Source organism: Excalfactoria chinensis, chromosome 1, assembly GCF_039878825.1.
Source record: "Excalfactoria chinensis isolate bCotChi1 chromosome 1, bCotChi1.hap2, whole genome shotgun sequence".
NCBI lineage: Eukaryota > Metazoa > Chordata > Aves > Galliformes > Phasianidae > Excalfactoria > Excalfactoria chinensis.
The window spans coordinates 8184755-8209460 of NC_092825.1; the positions used below are offsets into that span (position 1 = coordinate 8184755).

Below are 24706 nucleotides of genomic sequence, written 5' to 3' on the forward strand. Positions count from 1 at the left end.
GGCTATGCTAAGAGGTTCCAGACATGATGCTGGGGCTTAGCTGCTTAGATTTAACGATAGAGATGCTTCAGAACAAGGCCAAAGGCAGATCCTAGAGGTCTTAGGGAAACTTTATACTATTTATTGAAACAGAAATGAAGATTAATCCTCTACAGGGTTAGGCAAGACAAATGAATGGGGGGGGTTTCAGGACTGTTGTAAACTCCCACATGATATACCTAATTTTCTCTTTGAATGTCTACCTCAATCATTCTGTACCATATGAAAACATTTCCTTATGCTTTCTGCTGTGTAGTATAAATACACTCAGTCTTTAGGACAAAACCTGTATTTAGCTATACACAGAAAGAAAAAAATTCCTAATATGAAATTGCCCATTATAAGAAATAGGACTATTAGGTGGAAAAATTTATAATGATTCACTATGGTGATTCCAATGTTCCTCTAAAAAAAAAAAAAAAAAAAAAAAAAAAAAGTATTTTCATTAACTATCCAAGTTATATTTCCTGTCTACAGAGAAATCTGCAAACTTTTCACTCATTTTCATTTGCATTATTAAGCTAAAAGAATTTTCAGCACACATTCCACCCATGATTTTTGCTTTGAAATTCTAATTTTCATTCTAAAACTGTTCTAGTTAAAGAAGAACATTCAAAGGTTATGAATATGTCAAAAGATGGAACATTTAAACAACATTCTCTTCCTGGGGAGAGTAAAAGTAGATTCAGAGGTACTTTGAGGGTGAACAGAGACACAGTGATAATATTATTCCCTGATAATTTGACTACTGAAGCTTCTGGTTCTTGGTTCCTTTCATAGAATAGAATCATAGAATCATAAAATTGCTCAGGTTGGAAAAGACCTTAAAGATCATCGAATCCAACCATGACCTAATCATACTACCCTAACAACCCTCTGCTAAATCATGTCCCTGATCACCACATCCAAATGGTTTTTAAACACATTCAGGGATGGTGATTCAACCACCTTCCCGGGGAGTCTATTTCAGTGCTTAACAATTCTTTTTGTAAAGAAGTTTTCCTGATATCCAGCCTAAACTTACGCTGGTGCAACTTGAGGCCATTTCCTCTCCTGTCACCTGTCACCAGTGAGAAGAGACTAGATTCACTCTCTCTGTGAGCACCTTTCGGATACTGGAAGAGAGCAATAAGGTCTCCCCTCAGCCTCCTCTTCCCCAGACTAAACAGCCCCAGTTCCTTCAGTTGCTCCTCATAGGGCACATTCTCCAAGCCCTTCACAAGCCTTGTTGACCTTCTTTGGTCCTGCTCCATCATCTCCATGTCCTTTCCGTATTGAGGTGCCCAAAATCAAACAGAGAACTTTAGGTGAGGCCTCACCAGGGCTGAGCACTGAAGTACCTCTGTACCTCCAGTGGTTATTTTCTCCCATCTGCTAGAATTTACCAGGATGCTACATTCCTTTTGTTGGCTTTGCTTCCTTCCTAGTACCTTGCTCTCTGAGATCATGTAGTGAAATGCCTCCTTCTGCTGGCATGCTTCTTCCCACCAACAGTACAGTGCTGGCCTGAGGGCCTGGCAGCAGGAGATGCATCTGCCAAGTGGGACAAGCCCAGTTAGAGGCAACCATGTAATTCTGGGCCTCCAGCCAAGTGGGATGGTTGTTGCTTCTTAGCTGAATTGATGTAGCCACCAATGTTGGGACCAGCAGAGCTGTGTGCCAGGTTTCACAACTGAATACCAGTGCAACCAGGGAAAGAATGAGGAAACAGATCCTGGATACTTGAGTCAAGTCAACCAAATCTCGTGCAGTGGTAGGTCCAAGTCTCCTCAAGGCACACACATTTTCCCTTATAGAACTATCTTCTTCAGCTTATGTACACACTGAGATTTGGAGTTTAAATAAATCATTCAGACCTGTTAAAATTGATGCAGTATGAACTTACAGGAAACTTTTTCTTCCTAGAGTCACATAAATGGTGAGAATTAAATATTCACCATCACAGAACAAATTCTTGCTCAGCTCAGGGTATCATTCACAAATTCATAGGTACAATGATGTTTCCACACATCATAGTATATCCGTGCAGTTGTACTTAAGCACAGTTAGACAAAGGAAGGACTCTGATTATGCTGCAGTTGAAATCAATGAGGCTGTTGCTATTGTTCCAGCAAGAATAGCCCTGTCTCTAAGGGAGAGGGGAAACTTCACTTTGAGCTTCCTGAGTTGACAAGGGCTTAAATCAGAACTATAACTTTACTTTGATGTCATTTATTGTGGTTTAATACCCCTCTTTATTTATTTTTTTTTACAATCGTAAAATATATAAAGAAATCTAATCTGTTAGGGAGGTGTATGAGAATTTACTGAATAGACCTTAATGGTTCCTTTATGCAGCTATAAAACACAGGGAAGCTATATGAGCAGTCTGAGCTGGACTAGGAACTTTAAATGTTAAATAAGTTTGTTTGTTATTGTCAAAGGTTTATTGTTCTAAGTATTTACCTTCCCCCCTGTTTAACTAGACTGTGTCTTTGTCAGACATCTACTGTAAAAAAATGCATTTCATAATGAATTAAAGAGGGCTTGAAAGCAAGGATAAATAAGCCAAATTTCTTAGAAGCAATTTTTATATAAATATAATATATCTCTGGATTAATTCTACAATAATAACACAGTTCCACTAGAATCCTGAACAGCTGAAATGAAAGTATAGCTATCATAAATTTAAATCCATCCTTCCTTCCTTCCTTCCTTCCTTCCTTCCTTCCTTCCTTCCTTCCTTCCTTCCTTCCTTCCTTCCTTCCTTCCTTCCTTCCTTCCTTCCTTCCTTCCTTCCTTCCTTCCTTCCTTCCTTCCTTCCTTCCTTCCTTCCTTCCTTCCTTCCTTCCTTCCTTCCATAGGAATCAAAGAAGGCTCTGCTCACAAGCAAAGGAGGGTTTTCCATCTCACCTTTAAAACATTAGCTATCTAAAACCTTTTGCTTTATGTCATAGGCAGCTGAACAGTATTTATTGATTGTATATCATGTCACAGGTACCATGTTGCTGTAAATTAGGATAGCTCAATGGAAACCTGTTTCATACTGGATGTAGTTCTACCCTTTTGTAAATACCACTGGCACCTGATATTTTATTTCCTCGAGGCAGGCAATTCTTAAAAACTTTCATATACTATTTTAGATCATACAGACATTTCTAAAATCATGGTACGTGAAATCTGGAAAACCAAGGCATGTTCTGAAACAGTAATGTAGTTAAATTTGTCCAGATCCAAATCTGAGGAAGAAAATTCTGGATTCCTTAACAATGCACAAATCATTGGTCAGTTTTAAATTAAGCGGAATCAATGTTAGATGCTTCAGCTGAAGCATCTAATGTGGAGTATCAGAGCTTAAGTAAAGATCTACTTTATTTTGTTTAATGTTTTGTGAATTTACAGTAGTTGCTCATTTTTACTACTGCAGCCATTGAATTATTAATACATTTGCACAGTTTCTCCATATTTCTTTTATTGAAAAGAACAACTGAAAATAACATTAAGAACAATACAGAAATACAATGTCCTTTAACTAACTTATGCTAGATATTTGTTTAATATTCTGTCATTGTGACAGTACAAAGCAGTTTGTGAGTCTATATGATAAATGTATTTTTGTGTTTATATATGTGTGGGAGGAAGAATAAGCATGCAACAGAGTTTGTGTGTGTTTTCATTAAGAAAGGTCAGAATGGAAAGAATTTAGAAAGACCTCTGGTAACATCCATCTCTATTTCTTTCAATTTCCTGTTGGATTACCTTAACTATCTTTATGCTTTCTCTTCCATCTCAGTTGGAAGATTAACTTAAGTTGTCAGCAGTAGACCAAAGACATAGTATGATTCCTTATACTTTTCTCTGGGGTACTCTTTTTAATACATCTCCATTATCTTTTATGCAAATAAAGGGTAACACTGGAAGAGCAATGTCATTTCAGTGCAGTGGATGAGAAGCTGAGAAGCAGAGTATCTAAGGTTGTTGTTTGTCCAAGCAGTAGCCTAAGGCATGCTTCAAATTGTACATGCATTTTCATGGCAGAAACATTATTTTCTCTTTGAGATTATCTTGTTAAATTAGCAAGAAAGTTACAGAGAGGGAGGATGCCAGTCAGTGAGACCTCTTCAGAGGTGGTTATCACCACATGCCCTCGTTTACTTGGCGAGATACTGAGTACAGTTAGCAAAAGTAGGAAATGGAGAGTATAGCAATAGAGATGGATGAGCAAGCCCATTTGGGGCTGAAACCAAATGCTGATGCAGACTTCAGATGAAAAGAAAATATGTACATAGAAAAGCTTCCTCATTTTTTTATTTTTATTTTTTAAACTGCAAATGTCTATTTTAATTCATTTTTCTTTTCTCCTATTTGAAATTCATTATTTATAATTGTGTTAGTAGACTGATTCGGAGGCACTGATGTTTATTTTCATTTTTAGACCTGATTTAAATGAAAATATAAAATAAACAGGAAAAAAGCAATCAACATCTTGACTATCAAGTTAGATATTTCCATTTTAATACCGTTAGGCATTAATGATGGTATTTTTTTCTAACAGACAACAGATTATGTTTGTACTAGGGGCTGTTAGTGCTTGTTTTGGGTGTTGAGAACTAAAATCACTCTTGATTGATAATTTGGTCAGGTAGAATATGTAAAGTCCAAGTCTTACATAGCTTACATTCCAGGAGTCATACACAGTTTCAGTAAAGTTAAATGCATGTATTCATCCTTTCAGAACTGTTTCCTAAGCATAGACAATGAAAATGAGGCAGCATTCATACTGTTGTTAGAAATGTTATATTAATGATTTGTTTTTCATCAGCTTTTTCCATCTGGCCCATCACTTTTTAAAATTTTTTTATTTTTCCCTAACTGTTACTTAATTGAATACAAACAGTTGGTCCATTTTTCTTCATTATTTCATTCTGACACTTTTCTATAAATGGGCTTTGTCTTACAAACATGGCAGTGCCATAAATTACAGAGATGAAAAGTGTCTGAAACAAAAATGAGGACAATTTGTTGTGTAATTTTTTCTTCAGGGTTGTTGTTAATAAACGACAACCAAAGATATTTAAATGAGATCGTAACTGAGGCTATTTATTAAATACTTCATTCTAAACATGTTTATAAACAGCTTGAAATGATCACACCTTTAAAATCATTCAGAGGTATATCCACAACCCAGAAGCACCCCTATTAGTCATAATCACTGAATTAACTTTGTGGATAAATGCTTTTTTGTTTTGTTTTGTTTTGTTTTTTTCATTTTCTTTGCAGAGAGAATGTGCTAATTTCATCAAGGTGCTTAAGACTTATAACCAAACACACTTGTACGCCTGTGGAACGGGGGCTTTTCATCCCATGTGCACTTATATTGAAGTTGGAAGCCATCCTGAGGTAAATTATCTTAAAACAATATTTCTCTTTTCCCTCATTTAATCTTTATTGGTGTTTAGCCACGAGGCACACTCACTCATTTTCTGTGGCTCAGGGAACAGATCTGGTAAGACCTGCTCCTGCCTCTGGTGCTGACGTGCTGATTGATAGATCACAACTGAATCTATGCTTTTCTCCCACACAGAGCATCCTTTCCCTCAGGGTCTTACTTAAATACCAATAAGCCCATTCTGCCTACTTCATAGTACAGCCAGTGCCTTTAATCTGAGACCAACTTTGTCTTTTACTGTCTTACTTGTTGGTACAGTCTGACACCACAGTCTATTTCTCCCAGCTAGGATTTAAAACAGTGTTACGTATTCATAAATACCACTTTTCAGATTTGACGAGACATAGCAACTGGGTTTCGTATCCAATCTAAGTTTTGTTTCTTCACAAAATAAATTATTTTCCCTCTCTTCTCCTCTTTTTTTTTTTTTAAACCTTTATTTTGCTGACTTTTGCTAAGTACTGCAAAAAAGCATAGAATCGTTCTTTTTTTGTCAGTGATTGTAGTAACTAAATAGATAAACATGGTCTTCTCCTGTGAAAAACAATGTCATCCACAGAAAGCAATAGGTCCATGCTTATGTTGCTGTCTGAAGATTACACTCAAATGACTCTGTGCTCATCCAGTTAATTCCATTTCTATCCTTTTCCTTCTAGAAAAGCAAATATTTTGTTGTTGTTATTATCATTATTATTTCCTCTAGTAATCTAGGTACACAACATCAGTAAATCCACTTTTCTTTCATTCTGACTTAACTGAGTGTTGCTCCATAGACTGACTCAGTTTAGCAGCCAGATTTCTGCTGTATTTTCAGCAGTCACTTATTTCACTTAAGGATATATTTTATTGGTGAATCTATATTTATGTTACTGGTAGCTTCTGTGATATCTGAAGAACAAATCTTTCAACTTACCTGATGATTTTGCAATTCAGGTTTTCAGAGTTCTGTGAAAAGAAAGACATCACTGTTAACTGAATGTGGATTCAGTTATTTAAAAAACAGAAATTCTTGTAGAAAAGCTTACAGATTTTTTTGAGTGTTACCTTTATAGTCTGGAAACTATTCTTCTCTATAAAAATGTCTTTTGATATTTGAAACGTGAGTCTTTATAATGTTTTAAACATAAGGTTTTGAAGGAATGAAGGAGCTGCAGTGTAGAAGGGTTTTGTCTGATTTTTTTTTTTTTTTTTTTAATATATACATATATATGTTAGTTAATATTTTATTCCAGAATGCATTCTTGGCAATTAGTGATTATATCTTGACCACACACAGTATGTCATTGCTTACTGCATTAAACAGATTCTCTGCTTCCTGAGATCCATTTGGGAATTGGTAGACGTATTAATTAACTCTAGTTCCGTCAGATGTGTGTCAATCAATCCTTGGCTATCTGCCAAGTGAATCTATCTGCTGAGAGATAGCTGGTATGAGGTCATTTACTTCTGCGTTTGGCTGTTTTATGACTGTGCCATAAAAATAACACACACTTTATCAAGAATTTATAGGAAGGATGATCTGAGATACAAGGCCAGATCCAACCTTGGTTTAACATTCTGTGTATTGAAAGACTTGTATTGATGCATTTGGCCCAGGAGCTGAAAGAGGATGTTTGTTGTAGCTTCCTTCTAGCAGTTCAGAACTATCAACAAAATCTAAATCACTACATTTTTTGGTCATTTCACAGTGAGTTTGTTAGCACCCAGTGTCTGAACCATTTTCATGGACTGTAGTTTCAGCTTCCCAAACAAGAGAAAGGAGGATCTTCCTCTGAACTGCCATGGTCACTGTTAACTTCTGATTTCATATTTGAACTGTGAGTGAAATTATCCTCACCTTCTGCTTCTGTATTCTCTGGATGATTGTGCAGGAGGAGTCACTTCCTTTCCAGTCTATCTTTATCTGTGATGAGTGAAACTGGGGTAAGAGGGAGGTAGCTGTACCCACCTAATATCAGTCTGTGACTTGTCACTCACTTGATAAAATGCGAATGGGATGAGTAAATGAATTGATTAAGATTACAATGAGAAATAATCTGGACTGCCTCTCTCCGAGTTAGAGCTTTCTCTTTTACACCAGTGGCCTAGGCAGGAATTACAAATGTGCACCTTCTGCAGGAGCAGGGGCAAGGGGAATGTGTTTGACTGACAGCAGCTATTCCACAGTGGGGGAATGCAATCTTAGCCCTGCACTCTGCATCTGTAGAAGCCAGCTGGTTTATGTGCTGATGTCAAACAGCAGCAATGGACATGTCAAAGAGCCACTGCTTCTGTACCCTAAATAGTTTATGCCTTCATAACACACTAATAAAGGTAAAATGTGAAAATGAAGGTGAGGGACTGATTTTGAGTTAAAAAAATTGCTATCTAAAATGTTTCCTGAGGATTCATTTTTTGCCAAAAACTTGTGGAAAATTAACAGACTTCACCATCTGCTTGTTTATTTTAAGGCACTTAGAGAGGTAAATGTGAACAGATTAGAGAATAGTTGGGGAATGTATCTACTGTCTAATAAAATTGCTTGTTTATGTGATGGCAGAATAGAACCCACCTGTCTGAGTCTGCTGGAGGAGAGGAAATTAGTGTGTGTCAAACTGAAGAGGATGGAAAAAATGTAATTCAAAGAAAAGAGTGGGAAGTGATAGAGGAGACACTGGAAGCAATTGGCATAGGCTGCAAGAGGATGGAATATGGTACAATTCTTATGTCTGGGGAAAGGAAATAAATTACTTTGTGTGACAGTTATAAAGTAATGGGGAATATGATTTGTTAAGTCTGTTGAATATCTCTTTGATATGAAACAGTATTACAGCCCTATTCCATACTTGAAGAAAGCCATTTCTAGTGATGAAACTAGGCAGATATAATTGAGTTTGATGAACTACAGTATAAGAAATAATAATAAAAAGGTAAAAGGATATGAACAGCATGCTGTGCATCTGATTAAAAATGATCTGTGCAAATGTATACAGACTAATATGTTGTGAATTACACTGCATTCTAAGGAGTAAAGCAGACTAATCTGTGCTTAAATCCATTCCAGATGTGGGAGTGAATAACCACAGTATTTAGAGAGAAGAATAAAGCTAATGTTTGAATAGACTTTAAGCACGTAAGCCATGAGTAAGCAGGAAAGAACATATTTAGACAGAACATGTGTATGTCCAAAATACCTGAGGAGAGCCTAATTTAAACCTTGAGGTCATCTATGGGAGAGGCTATATTTGTACCTTCACCAAACAGGGCAAACTGGCTCATATGCAAATATCTATACTGTGTAGGTCTGAATTTAAGTAAGATGACCTAATATAGACACCTACATCGGCTTTGGGGACCTGAAGTTGGGCAACAAGCAACATTCTCTCCAGGTAATGCAATCTAGTACAAGAACGTAATTACTACAAAATATAAGAAAGTAATTATCAGAGCTATGTTTTATTCCCACTGACTTCTGTGGAAACTTTACCAAATGTGCAGGAATTATATTCTTATGGCTGCAAAATTGCAGAAGTCAGATCTGCACTTGAAAGGAACACATACAACTGCAGGGAGACACAGAGGTGCATTAAACCCACTAGAAAATCACAACAGGATGCAGAATGCACCTGCTTGTGTGTGCCAGATCAGGGGGAGCAGCCCTGCTCCATTTCCCCAGGGCTCCCTTTGGGGTAGTTTGCATGAACAAGTGGGGAACAGTCCTGTTTAAGGAAAGAGCAGAATTTTCCATTTACTTAACCCTTACATACAGGTGGAAGTACAGAGAGTGCACTTTTTTTAGCACTCAAGACAGGAACTGCAAAGAGCTGTACAAAACTGTTTGCCAGATCCTCAGCAGGAATACATTAGAATTTCTTCAGTGGAGGTAAATCAGCAGATGCTGTCTGAAGAACTAACCCCACTTCTTTTATTGTCTCCTAATTTCAATTTTCTTGTCAATGTCTGACAGATTAAAACTCATTTTTAACTGGATGAACTTGAAAGGCATGAGATCTCTTTAGTTGCAGTTTATTTCTCATTTGTAATCAAAAGAGAAGCTCTAAGTTTAGTTCAGATTTATGATGTACATAAAACATTAAGTTATTGCATATGAAGTTATATAATGCTACCACCTGTAACGTATTTACTTTTTCCGGTCTCTGTGTATTTTAAATTTTTTTAGTTCAACTCATAAAATTTTGCTGAATTATACCTTCTTCTTCCCCCACCCCCTCCCTTCTGTACTTTACATTAGAAGAGGTCTAGAGTGCATTTTCTAAGTAATGGACATCCTGTTCTTATATATTTATGCATCTGCTTTTTTCAACCACCTGTACGTATATATGTCGGTACATATTATACAAATGCATATGCATATAGTGATCAAAAAACAGATTTTCTTAAAAGAATGACTTTGCAGGGACACTTTAATTGAAGGACTGGTGCTACTGCTGAAAGAAAATGTTGTGTAACATTTAGGAAGCCTAAAGGAAAGTGCTTTGTAAAGCACTGCTTTCAGTCTTCTGGCTGATTTTGTCCTGGAAAAACAAGTATTTCATTATGCTTTCTGATATATTAGAAAACTGCAGGTAGTAGATTTTTTTGCTTTAGTTCAGGTTTTGTAGGTTTGTAGGCATCATTAATCTCAGATCAGTCCAGGTATTTCACAGGTCCAATGGCCAAAATCATAAAATAAAGGCCCTTGATTTTTCTGGAGGCTGATGGATCTGCAAACCATCACTAATCAAGACTGCATTGATTTCCAGTCCCTCAGGCTACCCTCCATGAAGACTGCATGAAATTAGACTTTTCAAATATGCACAATTTACCTCCACTTGTCAAGAAGAATAAATCTTGGCTTGCATGTAATCTTCCTAGCATTTAGGAAGTATATAGTTTTGTATGCAGTTATATGCATCTATATATAGCATGTAATAGTTTTTGCAAGCCATAATTGACTATTATTGATTGGGAATGGATATGTTGAAGAGAACTTTCCAGTGACTCAAAAACAATATTTACAGGAGTATAAGAAGGGAACAGAGAGCATCTCTATCCTTTGTCATAGAATAAACTAAGTGAGCAATTTATTCTAGTAATCCTTGACAAGATGTTGGAAGATCGACATAGTAATAAGCACCATCATGCAGCAGTATTTTTTTCGTATTTCCCAAATGGCATCTCTTGTTACATGGTTTTATCTTGTGATACAGTTACAGGAGTAGGAGATCAACATGAAGAGGTAACTTGATCACCATTTAAAAGACTTTTTGAAAAACTCCATAAACCTCTTTGTAAACAAATATGAATCAGGCTGATAGTTAAAGCTTATTATTTATGAATATGTCGCAGATCTCCTTTGACTTTAGCTGCATTTTGAAGACTTGACTGCTAAATAATGTGGTAACAAAATTCAGATTTTTCAAAACCCCTTTCTTTCACTCTGAACCAAAAGATAATTCCAGTAAAAAATAATTTCCAGAGTAGTTGCTTTAAAGTGAGATTATTATTCTTAATATGTTAATTTAGCAATTGGAATAGGTTAATTTATGAGGTAAACTTCATTAAATTGAGTAGAACACATGACAATGATGGCTGAAATTATTCCTACCTCTCACTGTTATGAAAGTCTACATAGCTGCTACAGAGGTTTCATCCCAAGCAGATAGATACTGAAGAAAAGAATATTGTGATTTTTTTTTTTTTATTTTTTCTAAGCATCCTATATTAACAGAAGAATTGATTTCCTATTAATATTATAATAGTTACTAAACTTTTGGAGTAAACCACAAAACTAAAGGTATAATAATTTAAATTTGCAGATATTGTTCATTTTCCTGACATAGTCATTTGAGAAAGATGAGCATTTATGGCAGTGGAATATTTGAGAATCGATAGATGTACTCTCTTCCATTTAACAGAAAAAGTTACAATTGTAAAAATAGGACTACTCCAAATTATATATGTGCAAAGAATCTGGCTCAGTACCTTAAATTTCAGATACAGTGAAAATACCATTTTTGGGAAAGTGTTTAGCAAATGGTCATGCTTTAATCATTTACAGCAAATATGAATATTGTAGGTTTTCAGTTGTCTTTTAATGCATTCAGTTCTGCCCTTGTATATTTTATAATTACACCTAAGCAATTTGGAATCTATTTATATATGAAGTGTCAAAAAGTCAGTAATTATGTCTGAGATTCACTTGGAGATTTACAAGCTGAGCATTTACAAGCTGGAAATGAAATGAAATTTTAAAACTGTCATGAGTCAAAACAGTATGTTGGGCTAGTTTATTTCTTCACCTTTATTCCTAAGACCACCAACTTAATTGTCTTAAGGAAAAAGAAAGCATAGTTCTTCATTAAGTCATATAGAGGTGTGAAATATGAGAAGAAGCAGAACAAAGACATGACATTTACAACTACAATGGTCATTTGTTGTGCAGCAGAAAACACTAATGAATCCCCTATTATTATTAAAGTCTGTTTAGTTCAGCTATTTAGCAAATAACTTTTGTTTAGAACTTGATAAATATATCTAAATTGTTATGGCAGATCTCTGAGTCTATTCATAATATATATATATATATATGATATATATATATATATATATATCTGTTTTGAAGAAAATGTAAATTAAAATCATGCTGCAGGTGATTTTCCAACACTCTGCAGTTTGTTTTAATCAAAAACTTCCCTGAGATGAAAGAGAACTGATAAGAATAAGAATAAGGACTGTAGAAAGCACTGGTGTTTCTGTGAATTTAGTTTTATCAATAGAGGCTTGCCATGCTACTGAATGAAATTTTGTAGTAGCAAAATCTTGTGTAATTTCTTCTATTAATCTGTAAAATTGCCTCACACAAAGTAACAGAAAAAAAAAAAAAAATCTAGATTTTCTTAATGCAAAAAAAAAAGCCTAGCATGAAGGGTAGCACTGATTTTGAATCCATCGTCTCCTAATGAGTGAAATCTATGCGCTAGCATGCTTCCACTGAGATAACTAAGAAGACCATTGTTTCCCCAGTGTACCAAGCTTTTGGCCTTCTGCTACTGAGAAATGCTGGTTGATTGCAGTGGAGAACTGTATACAGTATGCCACAGCTGAATGACTTCCATGAATGAGAAACTAAAGCCAGTCGACATATTCATTAGGTTCAAAGAAATGAGTCTCAGAACTGTGGGAAAACTTTTGTTTACGATGCTAGAGGGTAGGGAAAAAAAAAAAAAAAAAAAAAAAAAAAAAAAAAGAAAAGAAAAGAAAAGAAAAGAAAAGTGAGAGAGATAGAAAGAGACCTCCATGGAAGGAAATTCATGGAATGGAGTGTGCCCACGTGCACATGTAGTACTGCTAGGTGGATTTTCACTTCTAAGACATGTACTATCTTACTTTATGAGTCTACCCCTTTAAAATTGAGTCAGATAAGGGGTGAGTAACATTGAATATGTTCAGATAATGCATGATTCAAGTTAAAGGAACTCTTAGGAGCTGGTTCTAATATTCGTTTAATATCTTGGGTGCTTTTTCATGCAACAGTTTTCTTCAGCGGAGCCCTGTATCAGTGTAACAGACTGATGTTTACTCATTTGTATAATTAGAGAAAAAGTGTGATTTTCTTACATTACTAGAGAGATGACTTGGAGATTTGTGGTTGCTTTGAAATATTATTATTAATATTATGAAATCTTATTATTAATATTGAAATATTAATTGTAATGATTGCTATGTCCACTATTTGCAAGTAGCAAATAAATTAAAGGATGTTATGATACATCATTTATTTCCAGAATGTAAATATTCTTGATGGCAAATGATTACCTAATTTTGCCCTGAGATAATCCAATTATCCTTATTCATTACAAAATTAGATTGTTTTATTTAGAGAGATGATAATCAGATTAAGATATAGATCTAGTTTTCTGGGTGCGAATACTGTGTTCTTCCATGAGAGTCCATAGTGTTACTAATAGCACAGAAGATCAGCATTTACCTCTTATTAGAGTAACAATTTAAAGCATTAGCCCAGTTTCACGGTCATGAAACACATGCAAAATTTCATCCACACACCTTTTGAAATAAAAGACAAGTATGGTTGAATCCTTTGATCTTTCAACTAACACGGGAGAAAAAAAAAAAACAACAAACCACCATCTGTTGAGAAAACAATTTAATAAAAACAGTGGAAAGGCAGCATATAGTGTAGACAGCTTTAATTGAGGAAATGATTTATAAATAGAATTATTTCTTGATTTAGAGGTGCAGGAAGAAACAAAACTGAAAGAAGGCATTACCAAGAACAGATTTTGAAAGATCAACATCAAAGCAATATTTTTTATTGTGTGATCCTTGTCACAAATCTCCATTTGACATGGCCTGACCTCATGGAGGAGAATCACATGTTGAGTGTGATTTCTACAGCTGAAGGAAGTGACTGTATTTCGTTTGTAGCTCAGTACAAACATCTTGTCAAATAGGCTTTAAACAATCGAGGTCACAATGCAGCAGGTTTCAGCTGCTGGTGGCCATGGAGCTGTGAAATGCACAACCATGAACTAATGGAAGAATATTATAAATATGAAGATGCAAGGAGATAACCAGGATCCTGCTGACAGTAATTGACTTTGCTGGACTTTGTCTAAAATTTTATGAGCTAATGTGTTGTGAAGTACTTTTCAGATTTGAGTTTTAAAGGCCGTGGAATATATTCAACTCTCAGAACTTAGACGTACAATTTAAAAAGTGAGTCTGAAAGCTTCGCTTATTTCCATGAAAGGACCAACCTCATACATATCCCTTTTGTGTTCTCTCAGTGTGTTTTGCACAGTAGAAGGCCTCTGGTCATTCCCTGGAAGGCCCAGACAGTATGTGGCAGCAGTATTGCCTTCTTGGTGGCCATAGCTAAGCTTCTCTGCAAAAACATCCTCCTGCTACATCTGGTTGGAAGAGACTCCAAATACCCAGAAAAGGAGCATTTCTCCAGAGCAAAGATGAGAGTACTCATGGATTTAAAAGTAATTTTTCAAACAGATTCAGGAAAGAAAAAAGTAGCTTTCCAACAATGGGAGGCTCCCTTGGTGTGCTTCCAAGCACCCTATTCTTCCTTTCATCAGCAGCTGCGTTTGGCATGACAAAACTGGCTTCTGCACAACGGTTAAATCTTATTTCTCCTTTGACAAAAAGCAGAGAAGCTGCAGGTGAAGCTACTTTTTCTGTGAGTAAAGACCAGTGCATAGGTATTTCCAGTGATTGCCTGATGAAACAGTAAATAATTGTTCTTCTCTTGCTATCTTGACCATCCTCTTTTTATGGACAGACTCATATTTATGTGAAAATGTTTCCATAATACTTTCCAGATGCCTTCTTGCTTTTATAAGATTCATAAACTGAATTTCTTCTCTGCCCTGTGTCGTACAAAGAATATCTCAAATTTGTTACTATCAAAATAAGTTCACAAAATACCACTATTCCATGTTCAATAAGAAAATAATGGCAAACACTGATGTTTTTATTAATGATTAGAACTTTGCTTGTTAAAGAGAGAATCTATACAAATAGGAATTAATTGCATATACGAATGTACGGCATGGAGAATATGTCTGCAAAAAGAAAGATCTCTCCAAAAGATGAGCAGATATTTTAACCATGACACCACCTTCTAAATTTTAAAAATACCTTTATAAACTTAAAGATGGTGTTTTTAATAGGTATACAGTCTTTCATCCTTTTTCATTACTTTCTTTTATTATTTTTTTTTATTTTTCTGGTATAAGATGACACAGATTAACCATCAAGTATTTCAAGTTCTTAAAAGTCTGATAGGACTCCTTTATCCTTAAACAGTACTTCTGTGGGAAGATGAGACCTAGTACAGCAATGATTGTTTGACTGCTGCAATAGTACCTGGCACTAGGAAGGAAATCTAAATTTAGGATTGGGAAATGGATAAGAGATTGTGTTTTGTTCAGAGAAGGAACAAAGAACTGTTTATAAAATTATCAGATATAGAAACAGGGTGTGGGTATGGAATCATAGAATCATAGAATCCTTAGAGTTGGAAGGGACTGCTGAAGGCCATAAATAATTGTTTTTCATATAAGTAAGTTAGTCTTATGTCTTTTGCTGTGAAGAATTAATCAATTTACTGCTGGAAGTCTCTGGGATATTACAAATAGTAACTATCAAGAATAGTAATGAAATAGGCAATGTTTTAAATATTTGTGCTAGTTCCATATACCTACTACTTATGTTATGTTAGAAATCAATCTATAGGGTTCACAACAGCTTTTTCCATCCTAAAAATCTAAGAATAAAACCTCTTGAAGTCAGAGGGGAAAAGAAATATATATGTTTACTCTTCCATTCATTTTCAGTTCTAGTTTACATAGTTTGTAACAACTTGTTTTCTGTTTGTGGCAGTCAGTAAATCTGTTTGGAAATGTGCTGGCTCCTCTTTGAGCTCTTGAGCATAAACCAGACTGAATCTCTGTATCTTCTTTCAAATATTGTTCATACAAGAGAAATGTACTGTGCCCCTCTGTTCCTTCCTTCACCTCTCCCTTGTTTATGTAAGACAAATATTTTAATGACTATGACTTGACTCAAAAGGAATACATGCCTGAGACTTCTGTGTGCCCCCATGGACTTTGAGTAAATTAGTTATTTCCTAAGTGACTTATTTCATTGGAAAAGGGTGAGTAACTTTCCACTATTACTTGGGAACTTCAGCAAAGAAAATTTCTTTTTTTTTTTTTTTTTTTTTTTTTTTTATTTATTTATTTTTTTTTTTTAAATTCTTTTTCTTTCAGCTTCTGAGTTGTTTTTATTTACTCTCCAAAGGAAATTTTATTTTTTAAAACACCTTTTTTTTTTTTCTTTTCTTTTTTTTTTTTCCTTTATGTCCATGGGTCAAAAAAAAAAAAAAAAGAATATGAGGGAAAGACTAGATAAGAAACCACTCAGTTGTCAGTGGAAAACATAGAAAGAAGTAGTGTGCAGAGTAAATAAATGAATTGTGGTAAATGGTAAATTCATGCCAATAAGAAGTTCCAGTGACTTATGGCACCTAATTTGTGTACATCTGTAATTATCTAAAAATCTGGATTATCTTCTCATCTAGTGGTATAATTCACAACTAGCAATTATTGCAGTACAGTAGTAATTTGCATTTTGAATCTTTTTCAAATACTTTATGACTAGTCATAATCATATATATTGTCCAGACCTAAGCAACTATCATCTTTTTTACTGTATGTATCAATCAGCTCCAGAAGAGCTGTCATGTCACTCTTCTAACTTTTTCATGTATTTTACTAAAGAAATACTACTTAATTTATGGAAATCTGTGGATTCGTTTGAATTACAACATGGGCACACTCTGGGAGATTTATTAATAATTGTTTGCAAGCGCCTAATCAGAGGAGAGCACAATACTCTCCATTAATGAAATATGATCCATAATGAATTTTTCATGGGAGGGCTAATAACTACATTTAGGTTAAAGTGCTTCAATGTCATGGTATACCAGTATATGTCTTTAGATGTGTATCATTACAGCAAAGTAATTAAAGATTATTTAGCTATTAATTGGTTACCTTTGAGGAATCCTTAAATAATATGGCTTCAAACATGCCTTTGGAAAAAAATTAATGAAGGAAATTAAAAATCAGCTTAAATGAAGAATATCTGGCAAAACATGCTTGGTGACAGAAAGCTGAAGATGATATGTTCAGTTATTTTTAAATAATCTTGGTTGTCCTTGTATGTAAGACAATGTTTATGCTGTTGAATAAAAAGAACAATGGCAAAAGGGCTGAATAAAAATGTAGTGTCTAAATAATCATTGTCCTTTTTCAAGTACTGTAGAGCTCAAGTAATGCTCTGGATGGGAGAAATATAAACATTCACTCAATCCTTTTCACACCTCTTCTCTACATGGACTTCAAATTCTGGAAATGAGTGACTAGAGTTTTACCAACAGCTTTATCTGACTCATCAGAAAGATGCTTTCAGGGATTGTTAGCCCAATGCTTTCTTCTGTGCTTAATATAAACCATTCCAGGAATGTTGAGCAAGTGGCTTGATCTGTGTGTAAACATTTCTGAGCACTGTTCAAGTGGGAATGTGACATGGGTGACACCCTTGACAGAATGGGGCACTACAGAAGTGAGAGAAATTTATTTTTCCTTATAATTTCTGAGCTGTATTGAAAGCTCATTTCATAGATGTTGACTTAAAAATCATTTCCTAGTATTATGCAAACCAGCAGTGACAAATGTACAGTATATTTTGCCTTTTCTCTGTTTAAATAGAAACAATCCACTGGGTAAACATAATCATCTAAGACCTTTTTACATGTACACAAGAAGGTATAAAGTTCAAATCTCTGCTGTCCTCCTGAAACACTGGCTTTGCTCCAGGCATTGGCATTGTTCACATACCTTAAGTTTTATCCTTATTTAAATGTTTTGCCTGATCATGTCTTTTAACAGAACGGGGAGGGAAAAAAAAAAAAATAAAAAAAATCTCTCATGCTGCCAAAAGTTTTACTCATGACATTCTTAGGAAAGTGTTGTGAAAATAAATAAATAAATAAAATAATAAATAAATAAAATGACTTTCTGGATAGAAATTTGCATTTTTCATGCCATGATTTATATTTTCGTGCCAGTGAGATAATTAGCACTAGTGGCACCATCTTATCAGCCATATGCAAAGCTGATGCACAATTTCATTTAATCATACACCAGTATTATAGGTTCTCCCTCAGACCTCAGGCTTCTCAGGAGGCCAAGAGGTTTGGCCTTAATTGGGTTTACTCTCTGCAATTGAGATTTCTTGAAAGATGAAGCTTCAGTCATTGTTATGTGAAAATGATCCCAGGCCCCCAGGCCAGAAAAAACCTCCTCCAGACAAGCTAAAATAACCCTGGCAGCGTTATCTGCCCAGTGAATAAGCTTCAGATGTCCTTGAAAGACCCTCTACACACATAAGGACTGAGTTTCCAGAGTATATAAAGTTGTATGTATATGTATATAAAGTTGTATATATGTATATAAAGTATAAAGAAAATATGTAAGAGTGAAAATAATAATAGTAATAATAATTATTATTATTAATAATAAAACACTTAATATAAAGTGTCTAAAAGAATTGGCTTTTCCATTCTTTGGTTTCTTAGATACTACAGATTTCTACTTGAGCAGAGTAGAAATCGTAGAAGTATATAAACTGGTTGTTCCTGCCTCATTCCAGACATGTTGTTGAAGGGAAATTAAGAAGAAAAAAAGTCTGAGAGAGGAAGACTCTATTCTAAGGAATTATTTTCCCCTGATGTATAATTTGGTTTTTCTAATTATGGGTCAGCATACGTGTAATCAAAAAACAAATGGCACTGATTACTTTTTAAAGCAGTGAGTCAAATTATTTCATTCCTTACTTCCAGGTTGCTTGAAGTATGGAAACAGTACAAAATCTGAAAAAGTTTACTAAACATTACTTTGTGAAGCTAACATTTATTTACCAGCTTGCAAAGGGTTTCATAAGAGGTATGACTGCACCTACAATACAAACCATGTGTCAAACAGCAGAAAACTGAAACAAAAATGCTGTTTGTTTTTCTTTTTGTGACTTGAGTCAAGTTTCATTTTCTACTTGGCTAAGCATCAGTGATCATGAAGGTGCTGTATCAACAATAGTCATGGTGGCACATTCAATTTGACTATAGCTGGTTGAAGTGCTTAACTTCATTTACTTTTTCTGAACAACAGTTTGTTTTATTCTGTTTTAACAAACCTTTCTGTTTATGCATTTTATTATCTTGAATTATACAAAATGCAGATCTGGTTTCATTACTCAAGTGTAGGAGTAATGAAAGAGTAACACCCTTCATCATTTTATGGTTGCTATGCCAAAGATCTTTGCTGAGATATTTACTGGACAACAAATCTCTTGAAGTTTGTAGAGTTTAATCTAGATCAAGAATTTTGGTTCCTAGTTGAAAAATCTGTTAAACTCATATCATACTGAATTTAGGACACAGAAAGTTTACACATCACTTAATATGGAACAAGATCACAAAAATATTTGTCTGATGCATCAACAAAATTTATGTATTCTCTGAAAGATTATTGGGGATATATATATAAAAGTAATTGGAAAAGTTGACTTTGATTAACCTCAGTGAAGGGAGGGAAACAAAAGATGAGAGACTGAACAAGGCAGTCAGGGTTTGGATAGTGGAAGACCTCTCTGCATGACTTAAGCCTTGTCCATAAGCAAAACTGTGAATGTCTCACTAAGGTAGTGAAAATCCCTGCACAGACATTCTCATTTCAGTTAAAGTATTATTTCAGATCTGCTTTTAGCTGCCTGAAAGTGACTGAAATAAGCTGTTCTTAAACTAAGCTCAGTGTACAGTCACAAAGTACATCTGTTTACAGGAGCCTCAATACATTCAAACATACTGATATAGCTCTAAAGATTAGTGCTTGGATTGAAACAGCCATTTAGCCTTTCAAAGGATTTTGCAGGAAAGCAAGCTGGGATACAAGCTCTCTCTGCTTGTCATTTGTACGTTTGTGAATTTGGCCTTTATTTCTTTGTGAAAATGTGTTTTGACGCTGACATTGAAAAGCCATGACCCACTGTAAAAAGGATTACCTTGAAGGGAGATAGTAAGAATGCATTGTAAACGATGGCTAATACAGAAATTCTAAATCTGTCTGTCCAAAGATTATAGTACTATAAATTTTTTAACTCGAGATAATTTCTTGACATTGTAAAAACAGTGACATATCAGAAACACAAAATAAAAGTGTTAAAAAGAAAGCTAAAAAAGCTTTATTATTATTATTATTATTATTATTATTATTATTATTATTATTATTTGGTCAAAGAATGATAGAGAGTCCCATGAAAAATGATTTGTTTTAACTAACATTGCAACAAGTAGCTTAGATAACACTTAAGGACTTAGATTTACTTACATATTTATTTATTTATTTATTTTTACAGTGAATGTATTTCATAGAGTCTTAATGACAATAATGAAATACTTTAAAACAGATAATAGAAGACAGAAAAGCTGGAGATTTCAGTTACATTTGAAAAGCCTGGCATTACACTCATACAAAGTGCAGACTTACTGTCATGAGCCACATTAATGATCTGAGTAAAAGGAATTAAAACGTGATCCAAAATGGTTCACTTGATAGGGAGAAAAAAAATAAAAAAAATAAAAAAAAAATTAAAAATAGAGAGGTGATTAAATTACTTCAAGACATAAACTGAAGCAAAAAAAAACTGTGTTCTATTTTTTTTGTTTTTGTTTTAATTGGTGGCTCTCCACTTTTGACTGATCTCAATTAAGGAAAATATCATATTTGCAGTACTTCAATGGAAGTAAGAATATGTGATCAAATGTTGTGCCTTAACAACACTGTATTAACATAAAATAAAATTATTTTGAATTCTCATATCTTTGTACCTAACTAGGCAATGTAAATTAATTAGAATGGGGTTTACATTAAATTGTAAATGAAAGAAATCATTTTCATGATATTTACATGGTTTGGTAGCTTTAATCTCATTTTCAGTGAGGTAGTTAAGAACTTAAACAGTATTGAATGTGTTTTTCATCTTCTTTGGTGAAAATATCAATTAAACTCCCAAATAAAAATGGAAGGATGTATAAAAAAACACAAGAACAAATCTTCAAAGAAAGTATGTCTCTTCATTCTTTCTAGGGGCCTTAAATGAAGAAGGAAAAAAAGAATAAAGGAATATAAAACAAACAAACAAACAAACAACAACAACAAAAAAGGAAATTTATTCTATCTCAGAATAGACATTGAATCTATTCTTAATAATAACAATTTTTAATGGATTTCAGTCCATTCAGTTTTCTATTAATTTTTTAAGAAATCCTTATTCTAAACATTTTTAAGAAATCTTTGTTTAAGATGAGCATAACTAATTTTAAACTTATTATGTTGAAATTACATTCTTATTAATAAATTCAAAATTTTATCTTCAAACAAAATTAACTACTGACAAAGGTAGTGTATATTAACTACATATTTAGAAAGAAACCCATATAATCATTATAATTAAATAACTACATTGTCTAGTTCAAGTGTCCCTGACCACTTTTTATGAGACTAGTGCTACCAAGTTAACAGGACTGAAGTAAAATCTGAAGACAATAAGAGAAACTACAACCGAAATTCAAGCAGAATCCATATTGAAAAGCAAAAGCAATGCTACAATATTGCAATTAAAAGGCAGTATTTTAAGAAGAGAAATAAAGCATTTGGAAATTAGTGCGTATTGTAATAAGAGTGATTTTAAATGTACTTACCCTCTGATAAAACCTGAGGAGAGCTATAAAAATAAGCATAACTATCATTATCATTACACAAATGAAGGAATGAAGCAACACTGAATTTAGTCACAATAATACATAACTGTTCAACTAACTTCTGTTGAAAACATATTGCTGTATTTTTTCAATCAATTTCAGTGAATGATTTAAGGCAAAGAATTTTGGAGCTGAATATTTGTTTGAATAGTTGCTTTTAAAGCCAAATCTCTTGTTCTCTGTGATTGCTGACTACTTGCTGATAGCTATGCAGCCAGGATTAGGCTCTATATGCCAGTCTGTCAAACTCAGGCATTAATGACCTGTGCATATAATTGCACACTAAGATGCTTTTATAAAAGCAGCCTCAAAACCCCATTCAGAAGTAACCTGAGCAAATGATTTCATTATTTCCAGGGAGATCACTCATATATGTAAATTAAAACCAAATCCAAAACCTTTATGCATTTAGGTGCTTCTGGTGGACAAACTGTTACTAAGTCTTGGTTGTCAATAGTCAGAGAGTAATATAGACCTTGTGAAAATGAAAGCAGAGAGATTTGGGTTTTCTTGAAGTGCCAAGGAATAATAGTTCATGAAATGGATAGCAACAGGAAAGTATGTAGGAGGATCTGAGGTTTTAAGTATTTTGTTCTGTCCTGGCGTTTGAAAGTTTTTCGTGATTTAGTTTATGGACTAATTTCAAACAATGAAAGATATTTTACCTTATCTAAATCTTCTGAAGTACAGTCAGCTACTATAGTAATCCAGCCTTATATTTTGTAATCTTCAGAAATCGTGCAACTGTTATAATATCTCATATACTCATTTCCATGCAATAAAAAATAAGAACAGATGAAAAAAATAAACTTCAGAAAAGTTCCTGAATATTTGTTTACCTTTCTCTGAACTAGAAAGAATAATGTTATACAACTTGAATGTAGGAAAGGAACTTGGGTTGCAGTATGAAATTTCAGATAAAATTTAATTGTACAAGAGCAGAAAAAATTAGTATCCAACTGGAAACAGTTCACAATATCCTTAGAAAAACACCAGCTTAATGCAGATTTTAATGTTCAAAATACTTGAAATGTAGAAGTGTGCATATACATGTCTGTTAGATTCATTTGGCTTTCTTCCTCAGATACTACCATCTAAGACAGTAGGTCAAATTCCCAAGTTGAAAATTATTTTGGTGTATTCAATTATAAATGCCTAAAAGCTAATGTGATGGAAAGGTAGAGGTGGTAGACAGGTAGGAATGCAGCTGAAGGAGAAAAGCATCTGGACACTGTAAGACAGAGCAAGTCTGGTCTATTTACATCCTGTTACTGTCACTTCATTTTATGTTTGCAGCTTACACATACTAATTTTTTAACAAGAATCTTCTACTGACCATTAGCTGTTATATTTAGGAACATATTGTACAAATCTGACATAGCATAATATTTTTTGCTGCTCATATTAGTTAAAAAGACTAACAGTGCACAGTCTAAAACTTGTGACCAAAAATTGATAAAATGACTTAATATTAATTGCATTTAAGATAGAAAGAGCCTTCTGAATACCAAAAGACGAAATCCAGACAGTAGGAAAATAACATTAGATGTATTCTATCTGTAGCCATTTCACAAGAAGCAGAGGAAATGTATGACATATGGTATCAAATACAGCACTTGGAGTTGAGTCTAAAAATGTTTCAAAAGACGGCTGTAAGTTTACATGATTAAAAAGGGAAATGAAGCATATCATGATATATCAAGAAACAAGGAAGAGTTATGAAACCAGAGGTGGACCTGTGGGATGTTTGTTTGCTTTTCTTATCCAGTAGTTTCTAATGTTTTTACTGAATTTATCTTCAAACTCAACCTGCACCTCTGTCTTCCGTTCTGTTTCTCCCAGTGACATCAGTGCTGGCTATTAGCACAAAAACTGGGTGGATCTTTGAACCTTGAAACCAAATCAAAGAACAATTTAGGAAAAGAGATAATTGCATATCAGCTCTTCTTCCTTCCAATATGTTTAAACAGATTAGATTATTTTAATAAATGTTGAATGAGGTGGAAACATTTCTGAATAATATTGTCATGTGAATATCCAGTGCCTGCATTTGAATCATAAAAGCTAGTTAAAAAAATAAATAAAACAAAATAAAACAAAAAACAACTCCCTCTCTATGCAGTTGTGTAGTATTCTTTGAGAACCAAACAGAGATATTCCTTGGGAATCACAGGAAGACTAAAGAAGCTAACTGGGTAAAAAGGCTAGTGCACTTTCCCCATCACAAGTGATCCTTACTAATTTTACTTGGCACACAGTACATAGCTTTGTGTGCGCTGAGTAAGCGAAGCTGCCATTAGATTTACTAGGATCTGAAACAGGACTATATACTTTTGTTTATGGTGCTGGATAAGGCTCAGGAACTAGAACATTAGCTTTTTGCTTTGGCACAGATTTCCTGACTAAATTACCTAATTTCTCTCTGCCTCATTTCATAAGAACAGTCAAATCTGTTCAAACCAAAGGCTCATTTAGCCCAGTACCTTGGTTCTCACAAGGGCCAATAATGGATGCCACTAGAAGAGAATAAGAAGGCAAGCATGCAGCAGTGCTTAGTGATATAGTCTCCCAGGCTCAAGCACTCGTTGTTCAGGGATTTCCTGAACCACGGGTGGAATCTCTGTGTTTAATGCTTTTCAATGGCTTGTTTTTGATGAATTAGTTCTGGCAATTTTTGAGCTCATATATCTTTTAAATATCCACAACATCCCATGCCCTACAAATGGTAACATGTGAGCAGCAACCTTGTATTTTGTTTCCTTTAATCCTTCTACCTGCCAGCTTCTCATTTCAGAACAAAATGAGAACAATCTTCTTTTCTTCTACTATCTTCCGGTTTGCTG

General features: G+C 34.3%; 1 protein-coding gene across 2 annotated transcripts in view; it reads left to right on the forward strand.

Moving 5' to 3' along the window:
* SEMA3A (semaphorin 3A) overlaps positions 1 to 24706 on the forward strand; it is a 168907-nt gene that overhangs the window by 64722 nt on the left and 79479 nt on the right. Inside the window, exon 4 of one of the 2 annotated variants that reach the window (XM_072331780.1) lies at positions 5299 to 5418. The exons of the other annotated variant lie outside the window; for it this stretch is intronic. Within the exon in view, the coding sequence (XP_072187881.1) occupies positions 5299 to 5418 (120 nt within the window). The remainder of the gene's footprint in view (positions 1 to 5298; positions 5419 to 24706) is intronic. 2 annotated transcript variants of the gene reach the window in all.